This window comes from Tarenaya hassleriana, unplaced genomic scaffold, assembly GCF_000463585.1.
Source record: "Tarenaya hassleriana unplaced genomic scaffold, ASM46358v1 Cleome2, whole genome shotgun sequence".
Taxonomy (NCBI): Eukaryota; Viridiplantae; Streptophyta; class Magnoliopsida; order Brassicales; family Cleomaceae; genus Tarenaya; species Tarenaya hassleriana.
Genome location: NW_010965372.1, coordinates 6,573,466 through 6,600,708, shown reverse-complemented (window position 1 = coordinate 6,600,708; position 27,243 = coordinate 6,573,466). Strand labels below are relative to the sequence as shown.

Genomic DNA, 27,243 nt, shown 5'->3' with positions numbered 1-27,243 from the left:
GAACCGACCAAGCTGGACGAACCCGCTGCAGAGGGAATTGAACCGCTCGAACTGAAACACCTTATCGAAGGACATCGGTTGCAGTTTATCGATTTCCTTGTAGAACAAGGAAGCCGACAAGCTAGGCATGAGGAGCGTTCGGTTGAGCATTCTCGCAGTCAAACAAGCTCTGGCAAATGCTATCTTCTGATTGTTCAATCCCCACACGATCTGTGGAACCTCGAGAAACTTGTTTCCATGGATTCCGACATCGGAATCCGACGGCATGTAATGGGTTCGAATCAAATGGCCATTGTTCCACCAGTGGTTCGAGCCATTATCAGAAGAATACGTGAGCAACAGAGCTCTGTAGAACAGGGCAATGCCCACCAGAACAAGGCATTTGCAAGACACAGACATGGAAACGCATCTGGGAAACCGCAGTTCCTTCCAGTTCAACGGAGAATCCATCTGAGATTATATTACTGATTCGAATTCATCATTCCTCGTACGAGTCAAATGATGCTGTAGACCTGCACGAACCGAAGAAGAACAGGTTTAATGATAAAATCCAGAGCTTCAGGCAGATTAATCTGTTCCCAAAAACCGCCATGCATGTCAGATTGAAACCCTAGTTCGAGGAATAAGAAAACCCAGATGCCAAAGATTCAAGCTTTAATCTTGAAAGGAAGAATGCAACTGCAACGTATAATCCGAAATTTTGAAAAGGAAGAGCAGACGGAGAAATCGAAATCGCGGTGAAAAGAATTCGAACCTTTTGTAAACTTGTCAATCCAATTCCGGCATTGGCCCCGATCATCGCGAGAAACAAAACCCAGAAACGAAGAACTGAGAACAGGAAGTGGGCGATGAAATCGATGATCACGCTTTGACAGATTTGGAGAAAGCTTTATGAAAATAAATTTGATGTAAAAACCGAAGTGTGCCCAACAAAAAAAAAAGGGGTTCATGCAAATATTTCAAGTTTTTGACATATGATCACATTTTCTGATTTTGTTAAAATAATCACTTTTTCTAATCATATTTTGAGTTTAAAATTTTCTAAAAAAACCTTTTTTTTCTTACAACGTGTTCTTTAATCTGTTTATATTCTCTATATAAGAAAACCAAAAACTAAATCCGAATCAAAGTTACTAAATTCTAAATTTCAAATCCAAATTTGGATTATTTATCCAAAAACATATCAGACATAAGTCAATGTGAGATTATAATAAATTATAGATCATTGTAATATAGAAAACGATTGCAAAATAGGGGTTTGAACTTTGAACACCTAATTTCAAACGAGATATCACCCATCACATTTACCATGTTATTTTTTTTTGGTAATCACATTTACCATGTTAATTATTCCATTGGGAACTAAATATTTCTAATTTTTTTTTATATATTTCTTAAATAGGATTTAGCTTATATTTTTTATTACTGAGACTCCTAACGATAACATACCATAAAAAAATATAATGCATAAAATAAAATAAAACCATATTGGAGAGAAGTCGAATGGAAATATAGATTAAGAGGGATAAAATCAACACTCCTTCATGAGGTCGCATCCAATTTTGTTTTTCATAGTTTGTGGTAATCACTCTATAGTTTTTTTATTTACTAAAAGGTTAATTATGTATTAGACTTATTTATTTTTGTTTAGCACATACACATATACATATACATATACATATATATCTGCCTGCGTTTGTTGGATATATTAGTAAGGGGTGATTAAGGTGGAAACTGTTAATTAAAATTCGAAATTAATCCACGTCCGTTGTTATTTCATTAGCCAATAATGATCATACACGTGGCATTCTGTTAATTCTTATGAATTCGACGGCGCTATGGCTTTTCAGTTCACTTGGGGTTCCAAAAAAAAACCCTCTCGGGTTCCTTTACATTTTCGACATTTACGAATTTGACACTGCCTCCACCTTTGTCTTATCCACAGCCGCCGGCAACCGCTGGTTTCTCCTCTCTTCTCTCCGGTGGGTGTCTTCGCCTGTAGGATTTGACTCATTGGGCTCGCTTTGATTTTGTTCTTATTTATGATGCGTCTTCCTCCACCTGACATGAATGAAGCCACTAATATACTGATTTGACTAGAATCTTCTGCAGAACATGCCGATTGCTTCTCTGGCTAAGGTTACCGCCTCTCCGGCCGCGGCTGTCGGGGATTTTGAAGTTCGTGTTCCGTACATTTATCGGGCAGGACCTGTATCGAATCGGGTCTGTTTCAGAAATTATCGGTGGCGGAGTTACGGAGCTCATTCCGCAAGAAATGAATTGCCGAAGACCCATGTTCTAGGTTCCGTCACAGGTCTGTAATCCGTCACTGGTTACTTCGTTATTTGGACGATTCATGATTGTTCATAGTTGGTGATACGAATTCATCGTTCTGTCAGTAGATGTATCAGTGGATAATTCTGTGGAAAATACCTACTTTCCGAAGGGAGATTCGTGGGCTGTTCACAAGTTCGGTGGTACTTGTGTCGGAACATCTCAGAGAATCAAGAATGTTGCTGATGTCGTGATTAAGGATGACTCTGAGAGGAAGTTGGCGGTTGTGTCAGCAATGTCAAAAGTTACCGACATGATGTATGATCTCATTGACAGAGCGCAGTCTCGTGATGACTCTTACTTGTCTGCACTGGATGCTGTTCTTGAGAAGCACCGAGCTACAGCCTGTGACCTGCTCGATGGGGAGGAACTCGAGAGTTTCTTGGCTCGGTTGCATGATGATATAAACAATCTCAAGGCTATGCTTCGTGCCATTTACATAGGTCTTGGTCCATATCTCTTGTTCAACGATAGGATCTCGAATCTTTTTCTGCATTTTTCTCTGCCCCCTTGTGCTGACGCTTTTGTTTCTGCAGCTGGTCATGCAACAGAGTCCTTTTCGGATTTCGTTGTTGGTCACGGAGAGTTGTGGTCAGCTCAGATGCTGGCTGCGGTTGTGAGAAAAGTACGAAACATCTCTACAAGCTGCTAAAAGAATTGTTTGTCACGACTCTTCTTATTTGTTTGTGTGTTTGTTTGTAGAGTGGATTGGAATGCAAGTGGATGGATACAAGGGAAGTGCTTGTTGTTAATCCTACAAGCTCTAATCAAGTTGATCCTGATTTCTTAGAGTCGGATAGGAGGCTTGAAAAATGGTTTTCTCGACATCAATCCAAGATTATTATCGCAACTGGCTTCATTGCCAGTACGCCTCAGAACATTCCTACAACCCTCAAGAGGGATGGAAGTGATTTCTCTGCAGCTATAATGGGTGCTCTGTTAAGGTGTGGCCAAGTTACGATCTGGACTGATGTTGATGGTGTTTACAGTGCTGATCCCAGGAAAGGTTTGTGCTAAGAATTTTCGTTTATCTTGAATATTCTTTAGGTAATACCAGTCTTTGAAACCATGGAAGGTGTTTCCTCCACTGTATTTTCTTGTCTATTCTCATGCCATAGAATATTTTTCTGTACAGTTAGCGAGGCTGTGATACTGAAAACGCTTTCTTATCAGGAGGCTTGGGAAATGGTAGTTCCGATTTCTTTGTGACTGTTTTTTGGTACCTATGGTTTTTCTACATGTTTTTTCTTTTCCTAAACCTCGTGCTCATGTGCATGTGCAGTCATATTTTGGAGCAAATGTTTTACATCCTCGGACCATCATCCCAGTGATGAAATACGATATCCCAATTGTCATAAGGAATATATTCAATCCATCTGTCCCAGGAACAATGATCTGTCGGCAAGCAGAAGATGAAGACGGGTATAAACTGGAAGCTCCTGTCAAAGGGTTTGCAACAATCGATAATTTGGCTCTTGTCAATGTTGAGGGGTGAGCTGATGTCACTAATATTGGTTGATTCCTGATGCTCATTCGTGTTCTTATGCTAACTGTTCTTCATTCTGGCAGAACTGGAATGGCTGGTGTTCCGGGTACCGCCAGTACCATTTTCTCCACTGTGAAAGATGTTGGGGCTAATGTGATAATGATATCACAGGTCTTTCAAAATTCAATTCAATTTTCTGGTACATTCCTTCTTTTTTTTAAAAAAAATCATCGAATGTTGCTTCTTAATAGCATGATATAATTGCAGGCTAGTAGTGAGCATTCTGTGTGCTTTGCTGTACCCGAGAAGGAAGTGAAAGCCGTTTCTAAAGCTCTTCACTCTAGATTTCGTCAAGCTTTAGATGCCGGACGCTTGTCCCAGGTGCTCTTCTTTGTTTCCATGTGCTTTTAAGATGTCATCAACAGGCATTTTCTTTTTGAGATGATGTGAAATGTTTATCACAGCTTGATTTCTATCGGTTTCCTCAACTTCCATAGTAACAAGCACGAGCAAGCATGAGTTATATTCATGTATTTGACTAATTTTTTCAAATGGCACACCTCTCTCCTCTCAGATTGAAATCATCCCCAACTGTAGCATACTGGCAGCAGTTGGCCAGAAAATGGCTAGCACACCCGGAGTTTCTGCCACTCTTTTTAATGCCCTGGCTAAGGTAAATTTGGTGTATATTTTCAGAATCTCTTTCTGGTCAGATGCTCTACCGAAATTGTCTTGGTATAATTATATATGCAGGCCAATATAAATATCCGCGCTATAGCTCAAGGTTGCTCCGAGTTCAATATCACAGTAGTTATTAAGCGTGAAGATTGTGTTAGGGCATTAAGAGCAGTGCATTCTAGGTTTTACCTCTCAAGAACCACTTTGGCAATGGGAATCATAGGACCAGGCTTAATTGGGGGAACATTACTTGACCAACTCAGGGATCAGGTAAATAATATCTGATGCATATTTGTAACCATAATTAGAGATATATTACTGTTACTACATGTGGATTCATGTTGAAGTCGTGAAAAAGGTAAAGGGTTCGGTTCTTATATAGCAAAGTGACCTTTTTTTTTTTTATTTCTTTCCGCAGGCTGCAGTTCTGAAAGAAGAATTTAACATTGACTTGCGAGTCCTGGGAATCACCGGCTCAAGCAAAATGCTGCTGAGTGAGAAGTAAGTCATGAATTGACAACACTGATTGCTTATGTTCTGTTTCCTTACATGCTTTGTCGTTGTTTTTCAAGGGGGATTGATTTGTCGAGATGGAGAGAGCTTCTAAAAGAAGAGGGAGAGCCGGCTAACCTGGAAAAATTGGCCCATCATGTGAAGGGAAACCATTTCATTCCAAATTCTGTTCTGGTCGATTGTACAGCGGATGCTGATATTGCCAGCTGTTACTATGACTGGTTGCGGAAAGGAATTCACTTGATCACACCAAACAAAAAGGCTAATTCAGGACCACTCGATCAGGTAAACCATATTATATTGGCATCCTGTTTGCGATAAGGAGAACTTCTAATCGTTGGAGTTTTGTTGAAGCTATGTTAGAGAGGAAGTGCATTTCTGTACTTGTGTTTCATGATTCTGTAGACATAAAACTGAGAAAGGAAGACGAAAACTTTGCTCTGGACTTGGAGATTTTCGAGAAAGATATTTCCTTTTCTTCAAATATGTATGCCATTGGTCACGCTATCTTGTGTAAATGCAATGCAGTATTTAAAGATAAGAGCTCTTCAAAGGAAATCATACACTCATTACTTCTACGAAGCAACTGTTGGAGCTGGTCTTCCAATCATCAGCACTTTGCGAGGTCTCCTAGAAACGGGGGATAAAATATTGCGGATTGAGGGTATTTTCAGGTAACTTATTCAAATGCTTTTCTGCAGAATCAATGAATTCCGTGACCTGTGCAGTGTTTTTTTACACTAATTGTTTGCCTTTATTCATTGCTGCAGTGGGACTTTAAGTTACCTGTTTAACAATTTTGTCGGCAATAGAAGGTTCAGTGAGGTTGTAGCAGAAGCAAAGCAGGCTGGTTTCACTGAGCCCGATCCACGTGATGATTTATCTGGAACAGATGTTGCCAGAAAAGTAGGTCCTTTTTCATTATTACGCAAGTTCGATGAATGATGTTTTTCTTCCAGTTCGATGAATGGTTCCATGAACAAGCTTGTCAATCCTGGTATCTGCCATCTGGGTATCTCTGCAGGTGATAATTCTCGGAAGAGAATCAGGCCTGAAGCTGGATCTTGATGGCCTTCCTGTCCAGAGTCTCGTCCCTGAACCTCTGAAAGTAAGAGACTATGATGATTTATCAAATTCATCACTCGTAAACGTAATCCTTCTGACATCTGATATTTCTACTCGGTGGTGGGTTGCAGGCCTGTGTATCAGCAGAAGAGTTCATGCAGAAGCTTCCTGATTTTGACGAAGACTTGTCCAAACAAAGACAAGAGGCTGAAGCTGCAGGGGATGTAAGTAACTCAGCAGCTTTAACACCTAATTACACTGTACATAAAAGCTCTCACTGCATATACATTTTGACAGGAGAAGCATCTGTCTTCTTCCTGTTTAAGATAACCTCGTTTTGGTCAAAGATGTGGAACTCTAATGTATCCTATCAATCTGTGGGCTCGTTTCGAAGATCTTTTGAAAGTTGTTTTCAGACATTGGATGGCAAAATACTTACCTTTTCTCAATGAGTTCAAACAAAGTGAACTTTTCATAGGTTTCATCCAGCAGAACCCTGTTTGAGGCATCAAATAGTTGTTTCATGGTGCTCTGTATATGTATATATCAGTAACAAAGAGCTTACGTTTCTGATTGTGTCCGTTAGGTACTGAGATATGTAGGAGTGGTCAATGCCATGGAGAAAACAGGCAAGGTTGAGCTGAAAAGGTACAAGAAGGATCACCCTTTTGCTCAGCTGTCAGGAGCTGACAACATCATTGCTTTCACGACCACTCGGTACAAGGACCAGCCTCTGATTGTCCGCGGCCCCGGTGCTGGTGCTCAAGTCACTGCCGGAGGAATATTCAGTGATATTCTCCAGCTCGCTTCCTACCTCGGTGCACCTTCTTAAAGGGAGGAGCTTCTCTAATGGTTAAACCTTGTCTTTTGTACCTTAACTAGTTGGTCTGGATTTGAGAAACAGAGACGCTTATTCCTTGAACAAATCAAGTTTCATGGTAATAATAATACATCTTTGGAAAAGAATGAGTAGTTCATTAGAGCATCAGATGAAAATGGAAGATGTGATACAACACAAAGTATCAATCTCCTGGCATCTACCATATCTCCACGGTTCCTGTTGATATATATATCACCAGTTATTTTCCTGTGAACTGCATCACAAAAATTTCTAAGCCGAATCTATTATTTTGGTCTGGCCTTAATAGTATTCATCAGGGTTTTCTTTGCTTTGGATGAGAGGCACACCGTCATCTCTCCATTTTACCCGTTCTTCACACATTGCTGCTACCACCTCTACATAGAGTTTGTGTTCCTGAATATGAAAACCTAAATCAATTGGCCGAAATCTTATAATCTCCGATGCTGAAAAGTCTCAAATCTTTAGTACCTCATGAAGAACCCTAATAGCTAAATCCTCTGGAGTATCATTAGCAAGGACGTGGACTGCACTCTGAGCGAGGATACGTCCTGTATCAAACTCCTCGTCCACAAAGTGAATTGTTGGACCAGAATACCTTGACAGACAAAAGTGAGAAACAAAATGTAAGATCCTTATTTATCTTGGACATGAACAAAGGAACAAAACTCCAACTGAAACTTGATCATATCCTTCGCAGACTGTAACATTTACTTATATAAGTTGAGATAGATATTTCCGTGCCCCATACACCCAAAAAAAAAAAAACAATCTAAGGCATGAGGTCTAAACCCAGGTTTCAACTGTTGAGTTAATGTCATAAATATCGGTTGGAGATGGTAGCATGACTTGGGGCTTTAACCAATTCAGAACGGAAAAAAAAAAGACAAGCCTTTACCTTGCTCCTGAGGCTAGAACAGCTTTATGGACTCTCATACCATAGAACCCTTTACCTCCAAAGGCTGGAAGAAGCGCCGGGTGGATATTTAGTATACGTTTGGGAAAAGCTCGGATCAATTCCACTGGAATAAGCTTCAAATATCCCGCTAAAAGGACAAAGTCAATGTCATATTTCCTGTCATTCATAAAGTGATAAGACAAAAAACAACCATATTAGCTATGGCATGGAGCTTCAGAAAGCATTAAACAATTCACTCGATAAAAATGAATTCGGAGAGGAGAAGCTCCACCTCAGAACATCCACAAGCTCAGCAGGAGAGAGTCCATTGGGTTCTTGTTGCAGTTTGGGGAACACAAAAACAGGGATATTGTTACTTCTTGCATATTCAGCACCTCCACAATCTGGTTCATGAACAAATGAGTTCAATACGGTTCCAAAACTAACAAGACAAAACATATAAAGATGTTCGACAGGTGATCGATGTTTAGCTAAAAGTTCTGATGAGTTCAATCATAACTACACAGCTCTAACCCATCAATGTTCTCCAAATCAACCAATGATGTGTTACAACTCTTTTCTGATCCCTTGACTTGAAACCCCAAACCCATTCCATCCAAATTCTAAACCTTAACTCAAAAGGTGCAAACCTCAAACCTCAATTACAATACAACCAGACTCATTCCAGAGAGACCTCTTGATCAAGTTCTGATTCTAACTAAAGGCATCATCCCTCACAAGTTTGAGAGTTCAGAGATTAACCATCACTGTTTTCTAACTTTAAACTCGAGACCTCACTTCCTAACTGATTTTGAACTTGAAGCAGACTTTTGACAACGACCATGTCAAGATTCATACAGAATCATTCTCTGTCCTATAATCAGATGTTTAGTATGATGAGCCAAAAGTTCATTCTTGGCACATAGCACACTTGCATTGGATGTTTAGAGTTCAACCTGTAAATCCAGAATCATGCATACTCCTAATGCATCACCGAACACCGAAAAAGGGGAAAAAAACACTATATGAACAAGAAGAAGAGCAATACCTTTCTTGTTAGTGACCAACACAGCAACATCACCATGAACTGACCCATCAACACATCCCTCATGAATGGACTTAAAATTCGAGCCACCGCCCGACACAAACACCGCAAGCTTCTTCCTTTTGGTTCCGATTCCCGAACCCTTCTTCCCCTCCGAAACAACCGCCGCATCGCCACCGGCCGCCGCTTTGACGGCGTTTAAGGTTCGAAGCGACCCAACCCGCCTCGAGAATCGGTCTACCTTCCATTCGAGAGTCCGGAAGGAGGAGCAAAAACGGCGGAGAGGCGCGAATGGAGCAACAGAGGTTTGGCGGGTCTGGAGCGGCAAAATCGTCGGGTTGGTGAATTGACCCGACAACAGAACCCGATATTCCATTCAGAAGTAAGGGTTTTGGGTTCCGACTGAGAAGAAAACGGCGGCGACGGCGGAGTATCGGAAATATATGTTGGAAGAATTAAGGTGCTGTCCCGTGATTGGCTTTTAAACTGGTTTGTTTCTTGTTTATTTTTTGTAATTTAAAGAGGAAAAATTAAATTCCAGCTGCCACGTGTCTTAGATTCTTTTGACATCGTAACGCCGTCTCGTTTGTTAAATTCCAGTATAAAAACCGTGACGTTTGTTTAACTGGATAACAGCAAGCATTGCGTTCTGGAATCTCTCCTCCCTGTCCCCTTTCGTCACTCGCTTGGTTTCTTTCTATTCTAGTCTAGTCTTCCTCAACAACAAAAGCGACACTTCTGTGAGAAGCTGCAGGAGCACGGAGGGAGAGAGAGAGAGAGAAATGGAAAGCAGCGAGGAAGAGGACGACTTCCCATCGATCGAAAGCATCATTCCTCAGTCGAAGATCGATTCCGTTCATCAGTCGCTCACCGAAAAGGTTTTCTCTGTCGCAGTACCCATTCTTCTTTATAGCTAGTTATTAGCTACTTGAAAATTTTAGCTTTCTGTGACCAATTCCATTCGCCTTTCGATGGATGAGATGGTTTTCTCAACTGGGTTCTTTAGGGTTTTCTGATTGAAATTGGGACTCACTCACCCTCGATTTAAACGTAAATTTTAGTTTAGAAATCTGGTTCCAAGTACTCAATTTGAAAAGTTTAAGACTTCAGGCTCTGAAGAAATTGGTTTCTGGGTCTTTCCTGTGTTTTATGATTACTTGTTCTTCTGATTCATGCATGAATAGATCTCTGGAAACTGCTTGTAGTTGCAGTTATGGCGTTTTATTGATTTTTCATCGCTTATTTGTCTTTGGTTTTCCTTTTTTTTGGGTATGAATTGGGAATGTTAACAATGCAGGGAATTAGAAAGCTGTGCTGTGAGCTCTTGGATTTGAAGGATGCGGTGGAAAATTTGTGTGGCGATATGCGAACAAAGTATCTGGCTTTCTTGAGGTGATACAATGACACTGCTGTTAATAAGTCTTTACGCTTGATTCTGCTAAACGAAAAAGGGATTATTATATTCTGTTTCTGTAGAATATCTGAAGAAGCTGTGGAGATGGAGCATGAGTTGGTTGAGCTACGGAAACATATTTCTGCTCAGGGGTTCCTTGTTCAGGATCTGATGACTGGAGTGTGCCGTGAAATGGATGATTGGAACCGATCTACTGACGGTGCAGATGAAGTTCAGCAATCTATCTCTATCCTCATGTGGACCGCTGTGTAAGGAAATGACGACGGATTATCGGATCTTCTCGGGACAAACCCGGGTCCGAGTTTGAGTTTTGTCATTGCCTCTTCCCCTGCCTGCCTGATCTTCCCCACCACTCTCTCGGCTTCTCTCCGGATTTCGTCTACCACTTCCATACATTCAAACACCTTAGCGTAATCCTTAACCTCCCAGTGATCGTGCCACAAGAACGGGTTCTTTCCCACGATGCGGATCACTTCGAAACCATCGATAGGTTTCTCCCTCGCTTCCCTCAACTGTTCCAAATCTCTTTCCTCAGTCCATCTCCTTCCGCTGCCTTTCTGCAAATCAAACACATTAGTTCGGTTTCTCACATCGGAGAACCGACCAAGCTGGACGAACCCTCTGCAGAGGGAATTGAACCGCTAGAACTTCCGAGTTCCTGGAGAAGATAGATGTTCTTTTGGCCGAACATAAAGTTGATGAAGCACTGGAGGCCATGGATGCTGAAGAGAGGAACAACCCGGATCTTAAAGGTTCAGTGGTAGCAGAGATGCCCTCTTACAAGTCTGCTTTTATGAAGAGAAAGACAGATCTCGAGGATCAACTCATCAGAATAGCTAAGCAGCCCTCGGTTAGTGTTACAGAACTGAAGCACGTGTTAAATGGCTTGATTAGGCTTGGAAAGGGACCTTCAGCACATCACTTACTTCTAAAGTTTTACGCCTCACGCCTTCACAAGAGAATCGAGAGTTTTCTCCCCTCATGTTCAGTCTGCACGAACACATTTCCAGCCACGTTGTCTAAGCTTGTCTTTTCTAATATCTCGGTAGCTGCAAAAGAATCCGCGTCGATGTTTGGTGATGATAACCCTGCGTTCTCCAATAAAGTTGTTCAATGGGCAGAGCGAGAAGTGGAATACCTTGTACGGTTGGTCAAAGAAAATGCATCTCCTTCTGAGACGGTTTCTGCTTTGCGTGCTGCCAGTGTCTGCCTTCAAGACAGCCTTAACTACTGCACAGTGTTGGAATCAGAAGGCTTGAATTTGTCAAAGTTGTTTTTGGTGCTCTTCCGGCCTTATGTTGAAGAAGTCTTGGAGGCAAACTTTAGACGGGCAAGAAGGGTTATCTTTGATTTGACAGAAGCTGAAGAGAACTTGGAGTTATCGTCTTATTTTGTGACAGCATTGTCCGAATTTGCAATCACTTCAGACACTAAGCTGACGGATTGCGGGATTAGATTCATGCAGATTGTGCAAGTAAAGCCGATTCTAACATTGTGACCATTTTCTCTAGATATGGATGATTATCTACTTCTTCTAAATCATTGAAACTCAAATTCATTTTCAGGACATGCTTGAGCAGTTAAGCCCACTGGTTGTTTTACATTCTGGAGAAGGTGTGCTAATGAGGATTTTGCAGCTGTACGATAAATACGTGGACTTGCTGGTCAAAGCTCTGCCTGGCCATTCGGATGAAGATGGCCTGATCGAGCTGCAAGACACCATCTTTGCCAGAGCTGAAACGGATTCAGAGCAGCTTGCTATTCTCGGGTCTGCATTTACAATACTCGATGAACTTTTACCGAAATCACTGGCGGAAGTCTGGAATCTTCAGACCGCAAATACTGGAGAAGGTGAGAGTGCCATTCTAAACACAAGCTCTGCTCCGGAATTGAAAGAGTGGAGGCGGCAGATGCTTCATTCATTCGACAAACTTAAAAACTACTTCTGCTTGCAATTTGTCTTGAGCTTCATCTATTCTAGAGAAGGGCGAACACGATTAAACGCACAGATATATTTAACCGAGTTACCAGACGAGTTGCATCTGCCCTCGTTACCATTTCAGGTAATCTCTTCTTGCCCGTTTTGAAAGTCTTGACCTTTTTCTCTTGCGACATAGGCCCTGATGAACAAATTCAGGCAATAACACGAGGGCATAGTAAAATCTGATGGGCATTTTTCGGGGTGATATGATTTCAGGCATTGTTTTCCAAGTTGCAACAGTTAGCGATCGTTGCTGGGGATGTTCTTCCAGGAAAAGAGAAGCTCCAAAAGATCTTACTAGCCAGATTAACGGAGACTGTTATAATTTGGCTATCGAATGAGCAGGAATTCTGGATTGCATTCGAGGACGAGTCAACTCAGCTTCAACCATTTGGATTACAGCAGGTAACAAGACACTCGTTTATCATCATCATCTTGTCTGATTCTATCAGTTGGGGAATAAGCAAAACACCAGCTCGGGTTTCCTGAAAACACTCTTGTCGTGTGTTTGCAGTTGATCCTTGACATGAACTTCACTGTTGAAATTGCCCGGTTCGCTGGTTACCCGTTTAAGCTAGTCCAGAACCATGCATCAGCAGTCATCACCCGAGCCATTACCATATTCTCCGCCCGAGGCATCGACCCACAAAGGTAATTAAATAAAACACCTTTCTTCAGACGAAACAGTCTCGTCGTCTCGATCCAGACAACGAACCGAAACCCGTTTCGTTACTCTGTCTCGTTCGTTTGAAAACAGTTCACTCCCGAAGGCCGAGTGGTTCACAGAGGCAGCCAAATCAGCCATAAACAGGCTTCTGATGGGCTCAGAGGCTTTGGAACCCGACGAGGAAGAAGACGACGGAGAAGATCACATCATTCTCCACGACGAGGACGACGAAGATGACTTGTCAGGTTCGGTGGAAACGTCGTCGCTCTCGACGGTGGAATCGTTCGAGTCGTTTGCCTCGGCGAGCATGGCTGAGCTCGACAGTCCCGTGTTCACCGATTCCGAGCCCTGAGCTCTTATCACATCGCGTTTTGTTGTAACTTGTAAGTCGACTCGTAACCTTTATTTTTATTATTATTATTATTATTATTATTATTATTATTATTAGGTCAAATATTTTAATGAGATGATTGATGCAATAGGTTGAAAGGCCGAAAAATATATGGGCTCGGCCCATAAAGGCCCATTTAGAATAATGCATCGAGGCACGAACATCAGTCTGAAACCATTTTTCAGCCCATAAAGGTCCGTTTGAAAATATGAGCTCGGCCCAATGTCCGCCATGACATTCATGAAGGCCTACTGCACGATTCCAACTAAATAGTACTATTGCTATATATATACACACATGATGCATATAGACATTACATATACAGAGAGGGCAAGATTATATATATATATATATATATCTGTGTGTGTGTGTGTATAGCTTTTCTTGTGGGTGGGACAAAAGGTCAATGTATAATGATTTGATGATTGAAATGAAAGAAGAAATGATGTTGACGGAAATTATGTAATCCAACACCTTTTTATTATGATATTATTATTATATATACATATATATGTATTTGGACCCATTATTATATTTAAAAGAGAGAATATGAAAATGTATATATTATGTTCACACGTGTTTATCCATCATCTCATAAAATCACAACCACCATCGGCTTCGGACGTGCAATCAGCTAATCCTTAAACACAACAAATCATAACCATAATTCATAACTAAGAAACGAACGCATCATTCTAAATGAATGGAATCTCTATTACTCTAAGCAATCATAATATGCAACCACGTGTCTTTTGGTCAAGTGATTTAGGAAATATTTAGATATAAATATATACACGAAAATGGTTATAATGAATCAATATTATTGAAGAAATAATAATATATATATATATATATATATATATATATATGAAATAGAGATATGAGTGGTGTGATTAATAGAGACAAAGATAATGGGAGATATGGGTGCATACCCCTGCATGCATCAAATAATTCATGCACAAATACCTTTATTATTTATATGCCTATCCTCACCTGGCTCTATTTTATTAAATCGATTTTATTTTTAGAATATATATATATAGGAAAATAACAAATAAAAAAATCCTATAAAAATAATGGAAGTAAAAAAAAATAAAGAAAAAGATACGGATACGCCGAGATTTAAATAACAATAAATAATAATATAAATTAATCTTTTTTGGTTAACCGTATACAGCCACCAGCAAGCAACAGTAAGAGATTATAATGGAGCGAGCATTGCAATCGCTCTCTCTCTCTCTCTCCCTTGTCTTCTTCCAGTCTTCTCTGCGATATTCTTTCTCTCCCCCTAAATGTAGCTTTCCCTCTCTTCATTTCTTCAATCTCCGGTAAAGCTTTCGCTTTTGGCACGGTTCATCGGACGAGTTCTCCGTTTTGGTGAGTGCTTATCGTCGAGATTCTTCGCTGGATTTCCCGTTGTTCATGATTTCGGATTATTTAGGGTTTTTGGCGTGATATGGAATCTGGGTTCGGTTTAGTTTGTTGATTCCTAGGGTTGATTCGGTTTCAAATGTTAACTTGCTTCCTCTGCTTGTCTCGTGTATGTTGTCTGAAAACTCAAAGCTATAAGATAATTCTGCAGATTGCTTCAGTATAGGTTCTCCTTTTGAATTGACGAATCATTTGACGACTCAAAATTTACTGTGGGTGAAGTTATGATCCATAAACGACCATTTGGGTTCAGTCTTTGAGCTGATTCTCGAATGTTGTTTGGTTTGCTGATCAATCCATTCTCTTTCAGCGTTTGAGATGCCTTTATCAGTTCAAGTTCGAGCATAGTTGTTGTGTTGTGGCCTTGTTTTTGTTTTGACAGAACTGAAGAAGTCCGGTTACTCTATCCATAGAAATAGATTAAGCAGCATACTATAGGGAGATTGCAGGATCCATCCATGGCGTCAAGCAGATGCGATCAGAGATTCCTTCCATCAGCTTCATCGCCATCCGAAGACTCAGCTCTAGATTTGGAGAGGAATCATCGATGCAACCACCCGAGCCTTCCATCTTCATCAAGCCCATCTCCCCTTCAGCCCTTCACACCGAACACCCAACACGCAGAAAGCAATGCCCCTTACTTCTCATGGCCTACTCTCAGCAGACTGAACGATTCTGCAGCAGACAGGGCGAACTACTTTGGAAATCTTCAGAAAGGGGTTTTGCCTGAAACTGTCGGGCGGTTGCCATCAGGACAGCAAGCCACCACCTTGCTTGAACTCATGACCATCAGGGCGTTTCATAGTAAAATCTTGCGCCGCTTCAGTCTCGGTACAGCAGTTGGGTTCCGGATACGACGTGGTGTTCTGACGAGTATTCCAGCTATCCTTGTCTTTGTGGCTAGGAAAGTCCATAGGCAGTGGCTTAATCCATTGCAGTGTCTTCCCACTGCCCTTGAGGTGATATACCGTTCCAAATTGAAGAAACTTGTGTAAGCATTCCTTCAACGTAAACGAAAATGGTGGTTTCCTTTCTCTCTGAACAGGGTCCCGGAGGGGTATGGTGCGATGTAGACGTAGTGGAGTTTGAGTATTACGGTGCCCCGGCAGCAACACCCAAAGAACAAGTGTATAATGAACTTGTGGATGGGTTGAGAGGAAGTGACCCTTGCATTGGCTCTGGTTCCCAAGTAAAGATTCCTCTCCCTTCTGGGAATTGTACTAACCCATCTCTTTACAGCAATCATTCTCGGTTTTTCCTCGTGTTTTTAGGTTGCTAGTCAAGAAACATATGGAACCTTGGGGGCTATTGTGAAAAGCAGAACGGGTAACCATCGGGTTGGTTTCCTCACTAACCGGCATGTAGCAGTTGATTTGGATTATCCAAGCCAGAAAATGTTCCATCCTTTACCTCCAAGCCTTGGCCCCGGTGTCTATCTTGGCGCTGTTGAGAGAGCAACTTCGTTTATTACGGATGATCTTTGGTATGGTATTTTCGCTGGAATCAACCCAGGTATCCCCCATTAGCAACCCCTCTTTAGATCTCCATTCCGTATATATATGCCTATTAACGGGTCATGCACAAGGCTTATTGGCTTACCCTAGATCGGTAATTAGTCTCAAAATGTGGTTTTCATGCCCTTGATGTGTATTTTCTGATGCAGAAACTTTTGTGAGAGCAGACGGTGCATTCATTCCTTTTGCAGAAGATTTCAACATGAACAATGTAACCACAATAGTAAAGGGTACAGGCGAGATAGGAGATGTGCACATCATAGACTTACAATCCCCGATCGATAGTCTTATAGGACAGCAAGTCGTTAAAGTCGGGAGAAGCTCGGGATTGACCACGGGAACCATAATGGCTTACGCTTTGGAATACAACGACGAGAAAGGGATCTGTTTTCTCACGGATTTTCTGGTCATTGGTGAGAACCAGCAAACCTTCGACCTTGAAGGTGACAGTGGAAGTCTTATACTCTTAACTGGGCAAGAGAGGGGGAAACCACGACCAGTCGGGATCATTTGGGGTGGGACAGCCAACCGGGGAAGACTGAAGCTAAAAGCTGGGCAAGAACCCGAGAATTGGACAAGTGGAGTTGATCTTGGTCGACTTCTAGATCTCTTGGAGCTCGATCTCATCACATCCAATGATGGGCTTGAAGGTTTTGTCTGTTCCAGACTTCTGTTCTCGGGTTTTCTGCGCATTCTCTAATGTTTTCTAAGTTCTTGCCTTTGGGTTTTGCCTGATGTACTTTCAGCTGCAGCCCGAGGGCAAAGAAACACTTCGGCTACAGCCCTTGGTTCAACGGTTAGCGAGTCATCCCCACCCGACTCGGTTCCATCGCAAGACAGAGCAGATGAGGTCTTCGAGCCATTCATCCCCACCGAGTTCCGCATAGAAGACGTGATCAAACCGACTCATGATGTGGAGGAACATCAGTTTATGATGCCTGACTCGGCAAATGCATCTACAGTTGCTGCGAAAACGAACGAGAAACTTGAACCGGAGAATCTTTCCTCGTTAAAGAATGGTTCAGATGAAGAACTGAACGTTTCTTTGCATTTGGGAGAACCCAAATGGAAGAAACCAAAGTTGTAACCAAAGGCGAACCAAAAGGAGCAATGAGTGTTTCACTGCAACGGGGAAGAGGTGAACCAAAATTGGATAACTTAGCCGGTTTCGGTTTATTTCGGTTTGATGGGTATTTTTAGATAATATCTGGTGTAACCATGAGATCCTCAAATGTCACGTTGTAATTGTGCATAAATATTATTGTTCTTTAAGGGTGAATAATAATATTTGGACAAGCTACTTCTGAAATATGAGAAATAAAATACCAAATGGTTATCAGATGTCTACAATTACGGTCCAATTTCAGCCGGTCATCGAATTCATCTGTGACATATGATATAATTAAGAAAAAAAAATGGTTCAGTAGCATTAAAGTAAATATTAAAAGAAAAATGGGGTATTGTAAAGTAAATTTAAATTCCCATGTGGTGGTTACGACTTAAACAAGGCCGAAAGGTTTCCACCTTTTGACAATGTTCCTTAACAGAAGTAGTTAACGATGTGACAATGACAAATACAATTATATAATAATAATAATAATAATAATAATAATAATAATAATAATAATAATAATAATAATAATAATAATATCTCTTTCGCTCTGTATATCATATTATTCTTCATTCTTATTTTTTGGTTACATTGGCCACTCATGTGATTACATATACTGCGTAACATTGTCTAAACGGTCTTTTGACATGCCAAATTAATTGGATTTAAGATAATAATATGAAAAATAAAATGTCGATTTTATCTCGAAGATAAGGTATTCACAATAAGATTATTTGGTCGGCCTATAAAAGTCTAAATGTTTCAATGAAAATAATCGAGGGACGTTACATACATACATATATATATATATATGTATATATTTGTAGACATGTAAACATCTGATCTATAGCCGTATAAAATATAAAACGTTTTTTTTTTTGCAAAATACAAGAAAATTTACATGAATATATGTGTTTAACGTACGTAGCTATCTATGTATGCGTTTATGCAAAGAAACGCAAATGCACATTCCCCTATGTATTCTGATATACGTACCAAAAAGCATGAGCATTTTTCCATATCATATGCTATTTTATGTCAATGCATGTATATAAGCACGTACATATACGGTCTGAGAATATATATATATATATATATATATATATATATAGATAGATATTTCCGTGCCCCATACACCCAAAAAAAAAAAAACAATCTAAGGCATGAGGTCTAAACCCAGGTTTCAACTGTTGAGTTAATGTCATAAATATCGGTTGGAGATGGTAGCATGACTTGGGGCTTTACACAACGATTTATGTTTGTCTATTTTTAAATATATAAAAAAGAATATGATGGAATGATGAAACTAAAAGGAAAATATACACAACACACACCATATATGTATATATACACGAATATGGAACCAGATCATGCTGGCAGCTTCAGCCTCTCAAACCAACATAGATCTTCATATATATCAGATATATAAACACAAACTAAAGAAGAACTCTGATAGAGAGAGAGAGAGAGGAGAGATAAAATTTCTTCATGTTTTGGCTCTTGAGGAAAACCACGAAGACGGAGATAGATACAAAGAAAAAGATATATATATATATATATAGAGAGAGAGAGAGAGAGGCCACAGATACGTTTTGCCATCCATATATATGTTTGTGTGCATGTGTGTGTGTGTGAGTTTTTATGTATAGGACCAGTGCCGTGTCTCTCTCTGTTTTGTGTATGGTCCTTCCTTACAGCTATTGACGATGACCCTCTCCATCTCCCTCTCTCTCTCTCTCTCTCTCTCTATATATATATATATATATATATGATATTTTGGTCTTACACAGAATTAATATTGTATATATGCGCCAGATTTTGGCCGCAACTAAGTATAGATATCTATTTTATTTATATAGAAACTATCACTCGGATGAAGAAAAAAAAAAGAAGAAGGAGAAGATAGACTTTAGCAATTACATGGCTAATTAAGACAAATGAAAATGATACGACTGAATACGACGTTGCATGCGTCGTCCGTCTGTCATGTATAGAATCACGCTTGTCATCACTATAATAAACCACTATTTAATTCATATATATATATATATACATATGCACATGTGTGTGTGTATGCACATGTTTTGGTTCTATATATTAAACAAATTAGGCACCGAATTTGCTTTATTAATGGCGCCTATATTTTTTTTTGTCAAAGGTCCGTCAGGATTATATGACTATGTCATATATAGGTATATATTTATATGCGTATGCATGTATTTTCATACATTTATCTTGAAGAGAGTTGTTTATGTATTTTATATATATATATATATATTCGTCCCCAAGTTACTTCCGAATTCGGGAGTGGTAAAATGGCCTTCGATATGCGTAGTTTTTTTCATATTCATACTAACTAAATAATCCACATGCTAAAATAATCCTCCACAAATCCATTAACGTAAAATATACTCTTATGTAGGCACGTATGCATGCATGACCGTATGTATATGCATGCATGTATATATGTGCGTGTATGTATATATATGTATTTAATGGACACAGAGACAGGTTGGTTGGTTGGTTGGATGATACACTTGTCTTTAGTAACATGTGGTCGCTAAGTCTATCTCCGGTGTCTTCATGGTTGACAACCACTTCACACACACACAAAATCGATATGCTTATCCCTGAGAATTTAAATGAAAATATATAATTAACATGTAATGGTTAAATCAAATTATATGATTTAATATACATATATATATATATTAATTATTTTCACGTGCAAATGTTGTGCCAAATACATATTATATAACAAAACATAGGGACAAATAGCAATTGTCGCGCGACTTGTATCCGATTTTTTTTTCATCATTGCTATTTGCTAAAAAAAATGAGGGTTTTCATTGAAGTACTGTTTCATTTCATGTGTTCTTGTTTCATTTTTCGACGCTATTGAATCATCTTAAAATAGTTTTTAGTGATTCATAACACTAGTATTAAGTGAAGGATTTTATTTAAAAATAATAATAACTGTTTTGAAACAAAATCGTATATAATTTAAATTGTCACAAAATATTACTGATATAGTAAATATAATCTTATAACTATTGATCAAGTCAATAGATTTTGTGATTTTTTAAATGTTTAATTATGGTCTATTTGAGTCATTTGCGTTTCAAATATGACCGTCAATTTATTTATAAAAAATCTCGAAAAATATATTGAAATTCGAGAAAATTGCCTATTCACATGCATATACGTCGGTGGTATATACACCTCCCCCCTAAATGAATATGAAAATTGTTGTAATATAACAATTTTTTTTTTAAAAAAAGACTGTTATAGGTTTCAACATGCATATATATACTATTTTACAAGTGTAAACAAAGTAAGTGTAATTGTTACAAAAGTTTATTTTAGTGAAAGTTGGTATATATTGCACCAAAAGGGTACTGTTGTTGTTTATCATGGTGGATTATTGTCATTGTTTTTTGTGGTTATGTTAGACAAAAACAATTTAATAATAGGAGGGTCCATGGAAACGTGGTTATGTTTAAATGTCTCCAATAATTGAAAAAAAGAAAGCTGATTAATTACACTTTATCTTGATTAATTGGAGAGCATGTGTTTTGAGTTCCCATTCTTTTCATTTAGTTTTGTGATTAAGATTATATATATATATATATATATATATATATATATATATATATATATATATATATATATATAGAGAGAGAGAGAGAGAGAGAGAGCTTGATTTTGTTGGGCACACAATAAAATTAACGGAAAATGGAATAAAAACCCTAAACTTTTCAAATGTGAGAAATTAATACCTAAACTATTTTTTCGTAAAAAGAAACACCTAATTTTTTTTTATAGTAGTAGTTGATAATTTTTTTTTGACAAAAAATTTAGTTTAGATATTAACTTATTAAATTTGAAATGTTTAGGGTTTTTTTATTTCCTCTAAAATTAATATATATTTTTTATAAATTCTAATTTATTGATAGTAATTTTACGAGAAAATATGTCTCTAATACTAGTGAATTAGACCACTCGTTGTTTCGGTTCTTAGGGATAATATTAATATAGACATTATATCAAAAATGCCCTTAATTTGCTGTTTCTACTTCAAGGCCTACCCTTGTGACCATATGACCAATGTGACCGAAATATAGTGTGGTCATATTTTGATTTTATCGATTATAACATTAAATTTATGGTGATTATACTAATTCATTATGTTTATATATACCTTATATATCTTACTAATCATTTGATTAAAACATCATAAATTTAACGTTATAAACAATGAGATCAATATGTGACCACACTATATTTCGGTCACATTGGTCACATGGTTACAAGGGTAGGTTTTGAAGTATAAATAGCAAAGTAAAGGTAATGCCCCTAATAAGATTGATAAAAGGGGATAGAAAATAAACCTCTAAAAAAGGGTTAAGACTGATATTTCTAACCTATATAAACTGGACCTTGGTCGTATGCCAAAATCCAGGGCATATTTTTAAAATCATAATAATGGGCTTCGATTATGCCATTTGGGCTTTTCTCCCCGCTTACTCTTTGCCTGATCAAGCCCTAAAATTTGGTAAGTCACGGAACAGAACTGATACATTGTACATACGAGAGAGAGACATGTACGAGGAAGATACTAAAGTACAGGACTACCATGTCCTTGTCCATCCATCTAACCGTACCAAAATATGATTATTTTTTTACCAACATTACATTAAAATTACCAATTTTCACAATAAAGTTTCCGCCTTTCTTATTGCAAAACGAGAAAAAAAAAAAAGGTTCCACCTTTACATTTTTACCCTTATCAAATATATATTTTTTTTATTATTTTCTCTTTATTTGTGTGTAAGCAACGAGGCGAGGCAACCAACCCACCAAGTGGAAGTATATAAATGATTATTCATTCGGTGAGTGCACCCACTCACGAATACACTGTTGTGCATATCGTCCCCCTCTCTCTCTCTCGCGAGATCCACAAAAATGGCTTCCAGATTGTTGTGGGCTTCTAGGGTTGCTTCTCACCTCAGGGTCTCCGTCTTCCAACGAGGGTTTTCTTCCGGTAAATTTCGATCTTCACGTCCTCTTTATGTTTTGTTTATCCTTTTCGTTTAGTGCGTCTGGCGAAACTTCCCGAGGGATTCTACGGCGCTTAGATATGCGGTTTTTGTTTCTGGATAATGGGTCTGTGTTGTTTTTATCTATCTGATCTGATTATAAACACAAAAGGGGATTTTGATGATTCTTATTACTCTGAATATCGTTCGTGCAAGCACGTTTATTATGGCTTTTCCCGTCGCATATGGTTTTCTGATTCTGGATCGAATCTCGGAGTTTTTCTTGATCTCTCACGAGGTGTTGTTAGTGAAAAAAACGTTTACTTGCTGATGAAATAAGGATCGAATGACCATATCATGAGTAGAAACTGCGAACTCTGAGATTAAACCGCCGTGTAAATGTTGGAACTTTCGTCCTGTCTGATGCTGGATCGTTTGTTTCATTGCTAAAAGTTTCAGGGTTTAGCGTGTTTTCCTCTGTTTCTCGTTTTCATTTCCAGAAGAAAAAGATCCTCCTCCGCCTTTCGCTGTTACGAGAAGAGTTATTAGTGCTTGCATATGGTTTCATCATTCATCACATGGATGGGAAAGATTCCGAATTCGTTTTCAGGCTTTTGTCTACAGATCTTCTCGCGTTCGTTTTCTTCATATGACGTTGTCTCATTGTGTTGTGGGACTAATGTTCTGTCTACGAACAATAGCTTCAAGAATGGACGACCCTTTAACTTGATTCTGGTTTTTAAAGTTATGATATTTACATTACTGACCATTTTTCGTATTCCGCCCGTTCCTTCAGTGATTCTGAAGGATCTGAAATATGCTGACTCCCACGAGTGGGTGAAGGTCGATGGAAACAAAGCAACAGTAGGGATAACAGATCATGCGCAAGACCATTTGGGTGATGTTGTCTATGTGGAGTTGCCCGATGTGGGACGTTCATTATCGCAAGGCGAGAGCTTTGGAGCGGTGGAAAGCGTCAAAGCTACGAGCGATATCAACTCTCCAATCTCGGGTAAGGTTGTCGAAGTCAATGACAAGCTAAGCGACACTCCTGCTTTGGTGAGTTCCTCGAAATAATCGTGTCTGTAGTATCATATCATCGGGTTCACTCAGGTTTACGCCCTCGAAAATGCAGCATGAGCTTTAAAATTTCACGTGATCGAATCCCTTTTTGGATTTTGTTTTGCTTAGTTACATGAATTAGTTCTTCTTCTTCATCATCATGCCGGTTTCAATCGATGTGAATCGTTTATATCATTCAAGTTTCTTGGTTTGTGGGTGGCAGTCATCGGCGATTTTTCATCTGTTTATCTTGTCCTTGTTGGATGCACAGGTGAACTCGAGCCCGTATGAGGATGGATGGATCATAAAGGTGGAGCTGAGTGACTCGGGCGAGTTGAACAACCTGATGGGCTCGGAGAAGTACTCCAGCTTCTGTGAAGAAGAAGATGCCAAGCACTGAACTTTCCAGATCATTCTGGAATCTCCGAAAGAACTCGGAACCAGACAAAAAGCAAAACAAAAAGTTCGGTCCTGTCGTTGATGATCAAGAACAGTGAAGCTTTGGCCTTCTTGATGTCTCTGTTTGAGTGATTTCAGTTTTAGAGTTCTGTTTATTGGTAGAGAGAATAAAAAAGCTTTGGCCTTCAGTTTGGTTTGGAGATGCTTCGTGGTTTTGCAGTTGGCTTCTGGGTTTATGCGTTGCATGGTGTAACAAAATGTAATGAATGCCCACTCGTTCGTGGACTCGTCCGAGTCATACCCTCGCCGACTCGTTCGTCTCTACAAAGACCAAACGCGAAACTAACCAGGAAACGGTACTGAACTCGTTCAACTTCTCCGATGGCAGCTCCGCGATCACGACAAAGACGCTGGAGAAACAAAGCTTACCTCTCTCTCTGCACTTTGTTTTTGGGGTCGAGAATTGGTAACCGGTCAATTCCGGTTCGATTTGGTTTTACTAAGGATCGGTTTGATTCGGTTTACATATGATATAAACCGAACACACAACTCGTTTAGCTAAGACGACGTCGTTATGCGTTTCGTTCTCAAAAATGTCAAAAGGCGATTGAACAATCACTCATCGGGGTAAGCTCCTCCAATGGCTGCCACTACTTCCTCCATGCTGCTTCGGTACTCTCTCTCTCTCGATATCATACAATCATTGCTCTTAAGTAGCCGGTGATGGTGATGACGGAGTATTTTATTCGTTTTCGGGGATCAGGAATATCGCGACGGTGGGTAGAGCTGCTCCGCTTGTGCGAGCATCGTCGAGAATCTTCTCCGCCGGAAAATTCGTTGGGTTTATTCCTCGTATTCGTTCCGGGAGGTGAGTGTTTTCGATTTTCTGTTTATATCGAGAATTACAACTGTTTGGTCATCGGATGGAGAAGAAGACGATGGCGTGGATTTGCTTCATTTAGCTGATTTGGTTTTGATTGTTTTGGAAGATCCATGTGTTCTGCTCGTGTCACACACAACGAAGAGGCGGCGGCGAAGGAAGCCGCGGCTTTTGCAGATACCGGAGCTCCGACCATGTACTGTTTCTCCTGACGCAGAATATCTCTCTCAATCTAGGCATTAGTAATAGATTGTAGCATTTCAGCCTATATTGTTGAAGAAACTGTCTTGCATTTTTGTCATCAAAAATGGAATTTGTGCTGTGATCTCAAAGCTAAGTGCCTGTGTTCGTGAAGGATTTTGGCATTGCTTTTATCAAATGTAAATGATTTGGTTCATGATTCTCTTCCCATTTTCAGATTTGACAAGATCATAGCAAAGGAGATTCCTTCTTCCATTGTCTACGAAGATGAAAACGTTTTGGCATTCAGAGACATTAACCCACAAGCTCCTGTTCATGTTTTGGTCATCCCGAAGGTCCGAGACGGATTGACAACACTTGGGAAGGTGCGTTAGTTTCAAAGTTAACGCCCTCATTTTTGTATTCTGCTCCACTTTATAGTTCATGTTTGACAGAGTGGAAGATCCATGTCGTTATTGCACGGAACCAGGGCATCATGTTTAGTTGTCTCGTTATCGAAAACTTTGAACCAATAGTTAGCAGTTTTTTCATGTCGTTGCATAAACTGTTTCCATAGAATCTGAAGACTGATGGATGTTACAGCATACATTTTTACTTCTGTTTAGAACATGACTTGCAAAATTGGCAGCAATATTGGTTGCCACCTCATTGCGCAGCCATCAAGAACTAAATAACCAAATCTCAAATGCTGATATTATCATCTTGTTCATCTACGTACGATATATTGTCTTAACATTACATGTTAATAAGCGTATCGAGTTTGGCGAATGTCTCGGTTGCCTTGAACACAATGATGATGATGTTTTCTGAACAGGCTGAACCAAGACACGCAGAGATTCTAGGCCAGCTTCTTCACGCAGCCAAGATTGTAGCCGAGAAAGAAGGTATCCTCGATGGCTTTCGTGTTGTCATCAACAATGGTACTGAAGCCTGTAAGTACACTCCATCCCTCAAGACATTTTCTCCGAGTTTCCCGTTTCCTTCTCGTTCATCTTTTTCGGCTTACAGGTCAATCTGTTTTCCATCTTCATCTGCATGTCCTCGGCGGTCGCCAGATGAAATGGCCACCCGGTTAAGGTGAAACATCTCCAATTCATTCGGCCCCAAGGGAGTTGAACTCTACAAGTAAGTTTACGCCTTTAGCAGATCAAATCGTTCTAATGATTGTTTCAGTTCTGTTTCTCAGTTTAGCTCATGTCTGTGACTGTGTCCGCAACCATGTGTATCGAGTTGTGAGTTCTTGAGAGATAAACACGATTACTTTCATATATAAAATGTTGCAAAGGTTGTTTCTCATATATTATATATATACACACAGGAGGTTGTGTATAAGACTGTTACTCTTCATATTTGGGGAAGTTTTAAACGTGTTTGAAAAAGTCTAGTCAGAAGGATCCAGGAAAATGCTGTCTTCTAGCGTTTTCTCTGCGTCCAAACAGGACCACAAAACGGCACAAAGTTGCCAGCTTTCTAACATTTCGGGATTGACCCATCGGCGTTTACCTTTCTCTCTCATCGGATTTGTCGGTGAATTCGATTTCCCGTTCAAATCGAAGAGATCCCAGAGAGGATTTTGTCGGGAGAAAGAACAGAAATTCCTTAGCCGTCCGCCATGGATCTCGAGCCAGAGGAGCTCCAGTTCTTGACGATCCCTCAGGTGCTCGTGGAATCGATCTCGATCACGAAACGATCACCCAGATCGTTCTATCTCATAACCCTAACCCTAATTTTCCCCCTCTCCTTGGCCATCCTAGCTCACTCGCTCTTCACCCACCCGATCATCGTGAAGCTCGACTCGGTCGACTCGTACAACTCGGCTCGGGCTCGGCACGACTGGACCGTCCTCCTGGTCATCCAGTTCTGCTACCTGATCTTCCTCTTCGCCTTCTCTCTCCTCTCGACCGCCGCCGCCGTCTTCACCGTCGCTTCCCTCTACACGGCCAGCCCCGTCTCCTTCTCCTCCACCATCTACGCCATTCCCAAGGTCTTCAAGCGCCTCTTCATCACCTTTCTCTGGATAGCTCTCTTGATGTTCGCCTATAACGCCGTCTTCTTCCTCTTCCTGGTAATGCTTCTCATCGCCATTGATATGAACATGCTGGGACTGGCTATTTTCGCAGGGCTGGTGATCTCCTTGCTCTATTTCGGCGTCCATGTCTACATCACTGCTCTCTGGCATCTGGGCAGTGTTGTATCCGTGCTCGAGCCCATTTACGGCTAAGCCGCCATGTAGAAGGGGTACGAGCTTCTCAAGAGAAGAAAACAGATAGGGCTG

At 39.9% G+C, this 27,243-nt stretch overlaps 9 protein-coding genes across 15 annotated transcripts in view; 7 read left to right on the top strand and 2 right to left on the bottom strand.

Annotated features, from left to right (window-relative positions):
* Nucleotides 1-902, bottom strand: part of LOC104812708 — a 2,431-nt gene extending 1,529 nt beyond the window's left edge. The window contains exons 1-2 of the mRNA XM_010540006.1: nucleotides 755-902; nucleotides 43-512 (exon numbers count right to left, since the gene is read on the bottom strand). Of these exons, the coding sequence (XP_010538308.1) occupies nucleotides 43-450 (408 nt within the window). The 5' untranslated portion in view covers nucleotides 451-512; nucleotides 755-902. The remainder of the gene's footprint in view (nucleotides 1-42; nucleotides 513-754) is intronic.
* A 967-nt stretch (nucleotides 903-1,869) lies between these two features.
* Nucleotides 1,870-7,042, top strand: LOC104812709 (bifunctional aspartokinase/homoserine dehydrogenase 1, chloroplastic). Of its 4 annotated transcripts, none has more exons than XM_010540007.2 (18): nucleotides 1,870-1,982; nucleotides 2,101-2,314; nucleotides 2,400-2,777; nucleotides 2,871-2,959; nucleotides 3,037-3,340; nucleotides 3,470-3,522; nucleotides 3,617-3,825; nucleotides 3,904-3,991; nucleotides 4,088-4,201; nucleotides 4,395-4,493; nucleotides 4,574-4,768; nucleotides 4,917-4,999; nucleotides 5,071-5,296; nucleotides 5,540-5,685; nucleotides 5,782-5,917; nucleotides 6,036-6,119; nucleotides 6,208-6,300; nucleotides 6,663-7,042. In XM_010540007.2, the coding sequence occupies exons 2-18, from the start codon at nucleotides 2,116-2,118 to the stop codon at nucleotides 6,906-6,908; spliced, it is 2,742 nt and encodes a 913-aa protein (XP_010538309.1). In that variant the 5' UTR covers nucleotides 1,870-1,982; nucleotides 2,101-2,115; the 3' UTR covers nucleotides 6,909-7,042. The 4 variants fall into 4 exon arrangements, with proteins under 4 accessions (XP_010538309.1, XP_010538312.1, XP_010538310.1 ...); XM_010540010.2 differs by having other exon boundaries at nucleotides 2,113-2,314; nucleotides 2,403-2,777; nucleotides 6,663-6,908; XM_010540008.2 differs by having other exon boundaries at nucleotides 2,113-2,314; nucleotides 6,663-6,908.
* On the bottom strand, nucleotides 7,031-9,348 carry LOC104812711 (phosphoribosylglycinamide formyltransferase, chloroplastic). The gene is made up of 5 exons (XM_010540011.1): nucleotides 8,882-9,348; nucleotides 8,126-8,237; nucleotides 7,834-8,010; nucleotides 7,407-7,533; nucleotides 7,031-7,331 (listed from the first exon to the last, which is right to left on the bottom strand). The coding sequence occupies exons 1-5, from the start codon at nucleotides 9,252-9,254 to the stop codon at nucleotides 7,218-7,220; spliced, it is 903 nt and encodes a 300-aa protein (XP_010538313.1). The 5' UTR covers nucleotides 9,255-9,348; the 3' UTR covers nucleotides 7,031-7,217.
* A 199-nt stretch (nucleotides 9,349-9,547) lies between these two features.
* LOC109116605 (exocyst complex component EXO84C-like) lies at nucleotides 9,548-10,544 on the top strand. Its single transcript, XM_019202358.1, has 3 exons — nucleotides 9,548-9,756; nucleotides 10,176-10,270; nucleotides 10,355-10,544. The coding sequence occupies exons 1-3, from the start codon at nucleotides 9,661-9,663 to the stop codon at nucleotides 10,542-10,544; spliced, it is 381 nt and encodes a 126-aa protein (XP_019057903.1). The 5' UTR covers nucleotides 9,548-9,660.
* A 403-nt stretch (nucleotides 10,545-10,947) lies between these two features.
* Nucleotides 10,948-13,750, top strand: LOC104812712 (exocyst complex component EXO84C). The gene is made up of 6 exons (XM_019202417.1): nucleotides 10,948-11,766; nucleotides 11,858-12,355; nucleotides 12,490-12,678; nucleotides 12,788-12,924; nucleotides 13,031-13,323; nucleotides 13,423-13,750. Exons 1-5 carry the CDS (start codon nucleotides 11,008-11,010, stop codon nucleotides 13,290-13,292), a joined length of 1,845 nt encoding a protein of 614 aa, XP_019057962.1. The 5' UTR covers nucleotides 10,948-11,007; the 3' UTR covers nucleotides 13,293-13,323; nucleotides 13,423-13,750.
* Nucleotides 13,751-14,515: 765 nt separating this feature from the next.
* On the top strand, nucleotides 14,516-17,576 carry LOC104812707. 3 transcript variants are annotated; one of them, XM_010540004.1, is made up of 6 exons: nucleotides 14,516-14,708; nucleotides 15,212-15,721; nucleotides 15,808-15,951; nucleotides 16,034-16,274; nucleotides 16,426-16,926; nucleotides 17,023-17,576. In XM_010540004.1, the coding sequence occupies exons 2-6, from the start codon at nucleotides 15,221-15,223 to the stop codon at nucleotides 17,361-17,363; spliced, it is 1,728 nt and encodes a 575-aa protein (XP_010538306.1). In that variant the 5' UTR covers nucleotides 14,516-14,708; nucleotides 15,212-15,220; the 3' UTR covers nucleotides 17,364-17,576. The 3 variants fall into 3 exon arrangements, with proteins under 3 accessions (XP_010538306.1, XP_010538305.1, XP_010538304.1); XM_010540003.1 differs by having other exon boundaries at nucleotides 15,201-15,721; XM_010540002.1 differs by having other exon boundaries at nucleotides 15,145-15,721.
* Nucleotides 17,577-22,281: 4,705 nt separating this feature from the next.
* LOC104812706 (glycine cleavage system H protein 2, mitochondrial) lies at nucleotides 22,282-24,106 on the top strand. Its single transcript, XM_010540001.2, has 3 exons — nucleotides 22,282-22,431; nucleotides 23,223-23,485; nucleotides 23,760-24,106. Exons 1-3 carry the CDS (start codon nucleotides 22,353-22,355, stop codon nucleotides 23,886-23,888), a joined length of 471 nt encoding a protein of 156 aa, XP_010538303.1. The 5' UTR covers nucleotides 22,282-22,352; the 3' UTR covers nucleotides 23,889-24,106.
* A 342-nt stretch (nucleotides 24,107-24,448) lies between these two features.
* On the top strand, nucleotides 24,449-26,271 carry LOC104812704 (14 kDa zinc-binding protein). Of its 2 annotated transcripts, none has more exons than XM_010539998.2 (6): nucleotides 24,449-24,559; nucleotides 24,651-24,755; nucleotides 24,877-24,963; nucleotides 25,186-25,333; nucleotides 25,783-25,900; nucleotides 26,024-26,271. In XM_010539998.2, the coding sequence occupies exons 1-6, from the start codon at nucleotides 24,528-24,530 to the stop codon at nucleotides 26,047-26,049; spliced, it is 516 nt and encodes a 171-aa protein (XP_010538300.1). In that variant the 5' UTR covers nucleotides 24,449-24,527; the 3' UTR covers nucleotides 26,050-26,271. The 2 variants fall into 2 exon arrangements, with proteins under 2 accessions (XP_010538300.1, XP_010538299.1); XM_010539997.1 differs by having other exon boundaries at nucleotides 25,977-26,264.
* An 86-nt stretch (nucleotides 26,272-26,357) lies between these two features.
* The window catches only part of LOC104812705, a 1,935-nt gene continuing 1,049 nt past the window's right edge, over nucleotides 26,358-27,243 (top strand). The window contains exon 1 of the mRNA XM_010540000.2: nucleotides 26,358-27,188. Coding sequence (XP_010538302.1) covers nucleotides 26,581-27,188 — 608 coding nt within the window. The 5' untranslated portion in view covers nucleotides 26,358-26,580. The remainder of the gene's footprint in view (nucleotides 27,189-27,243) is intronic.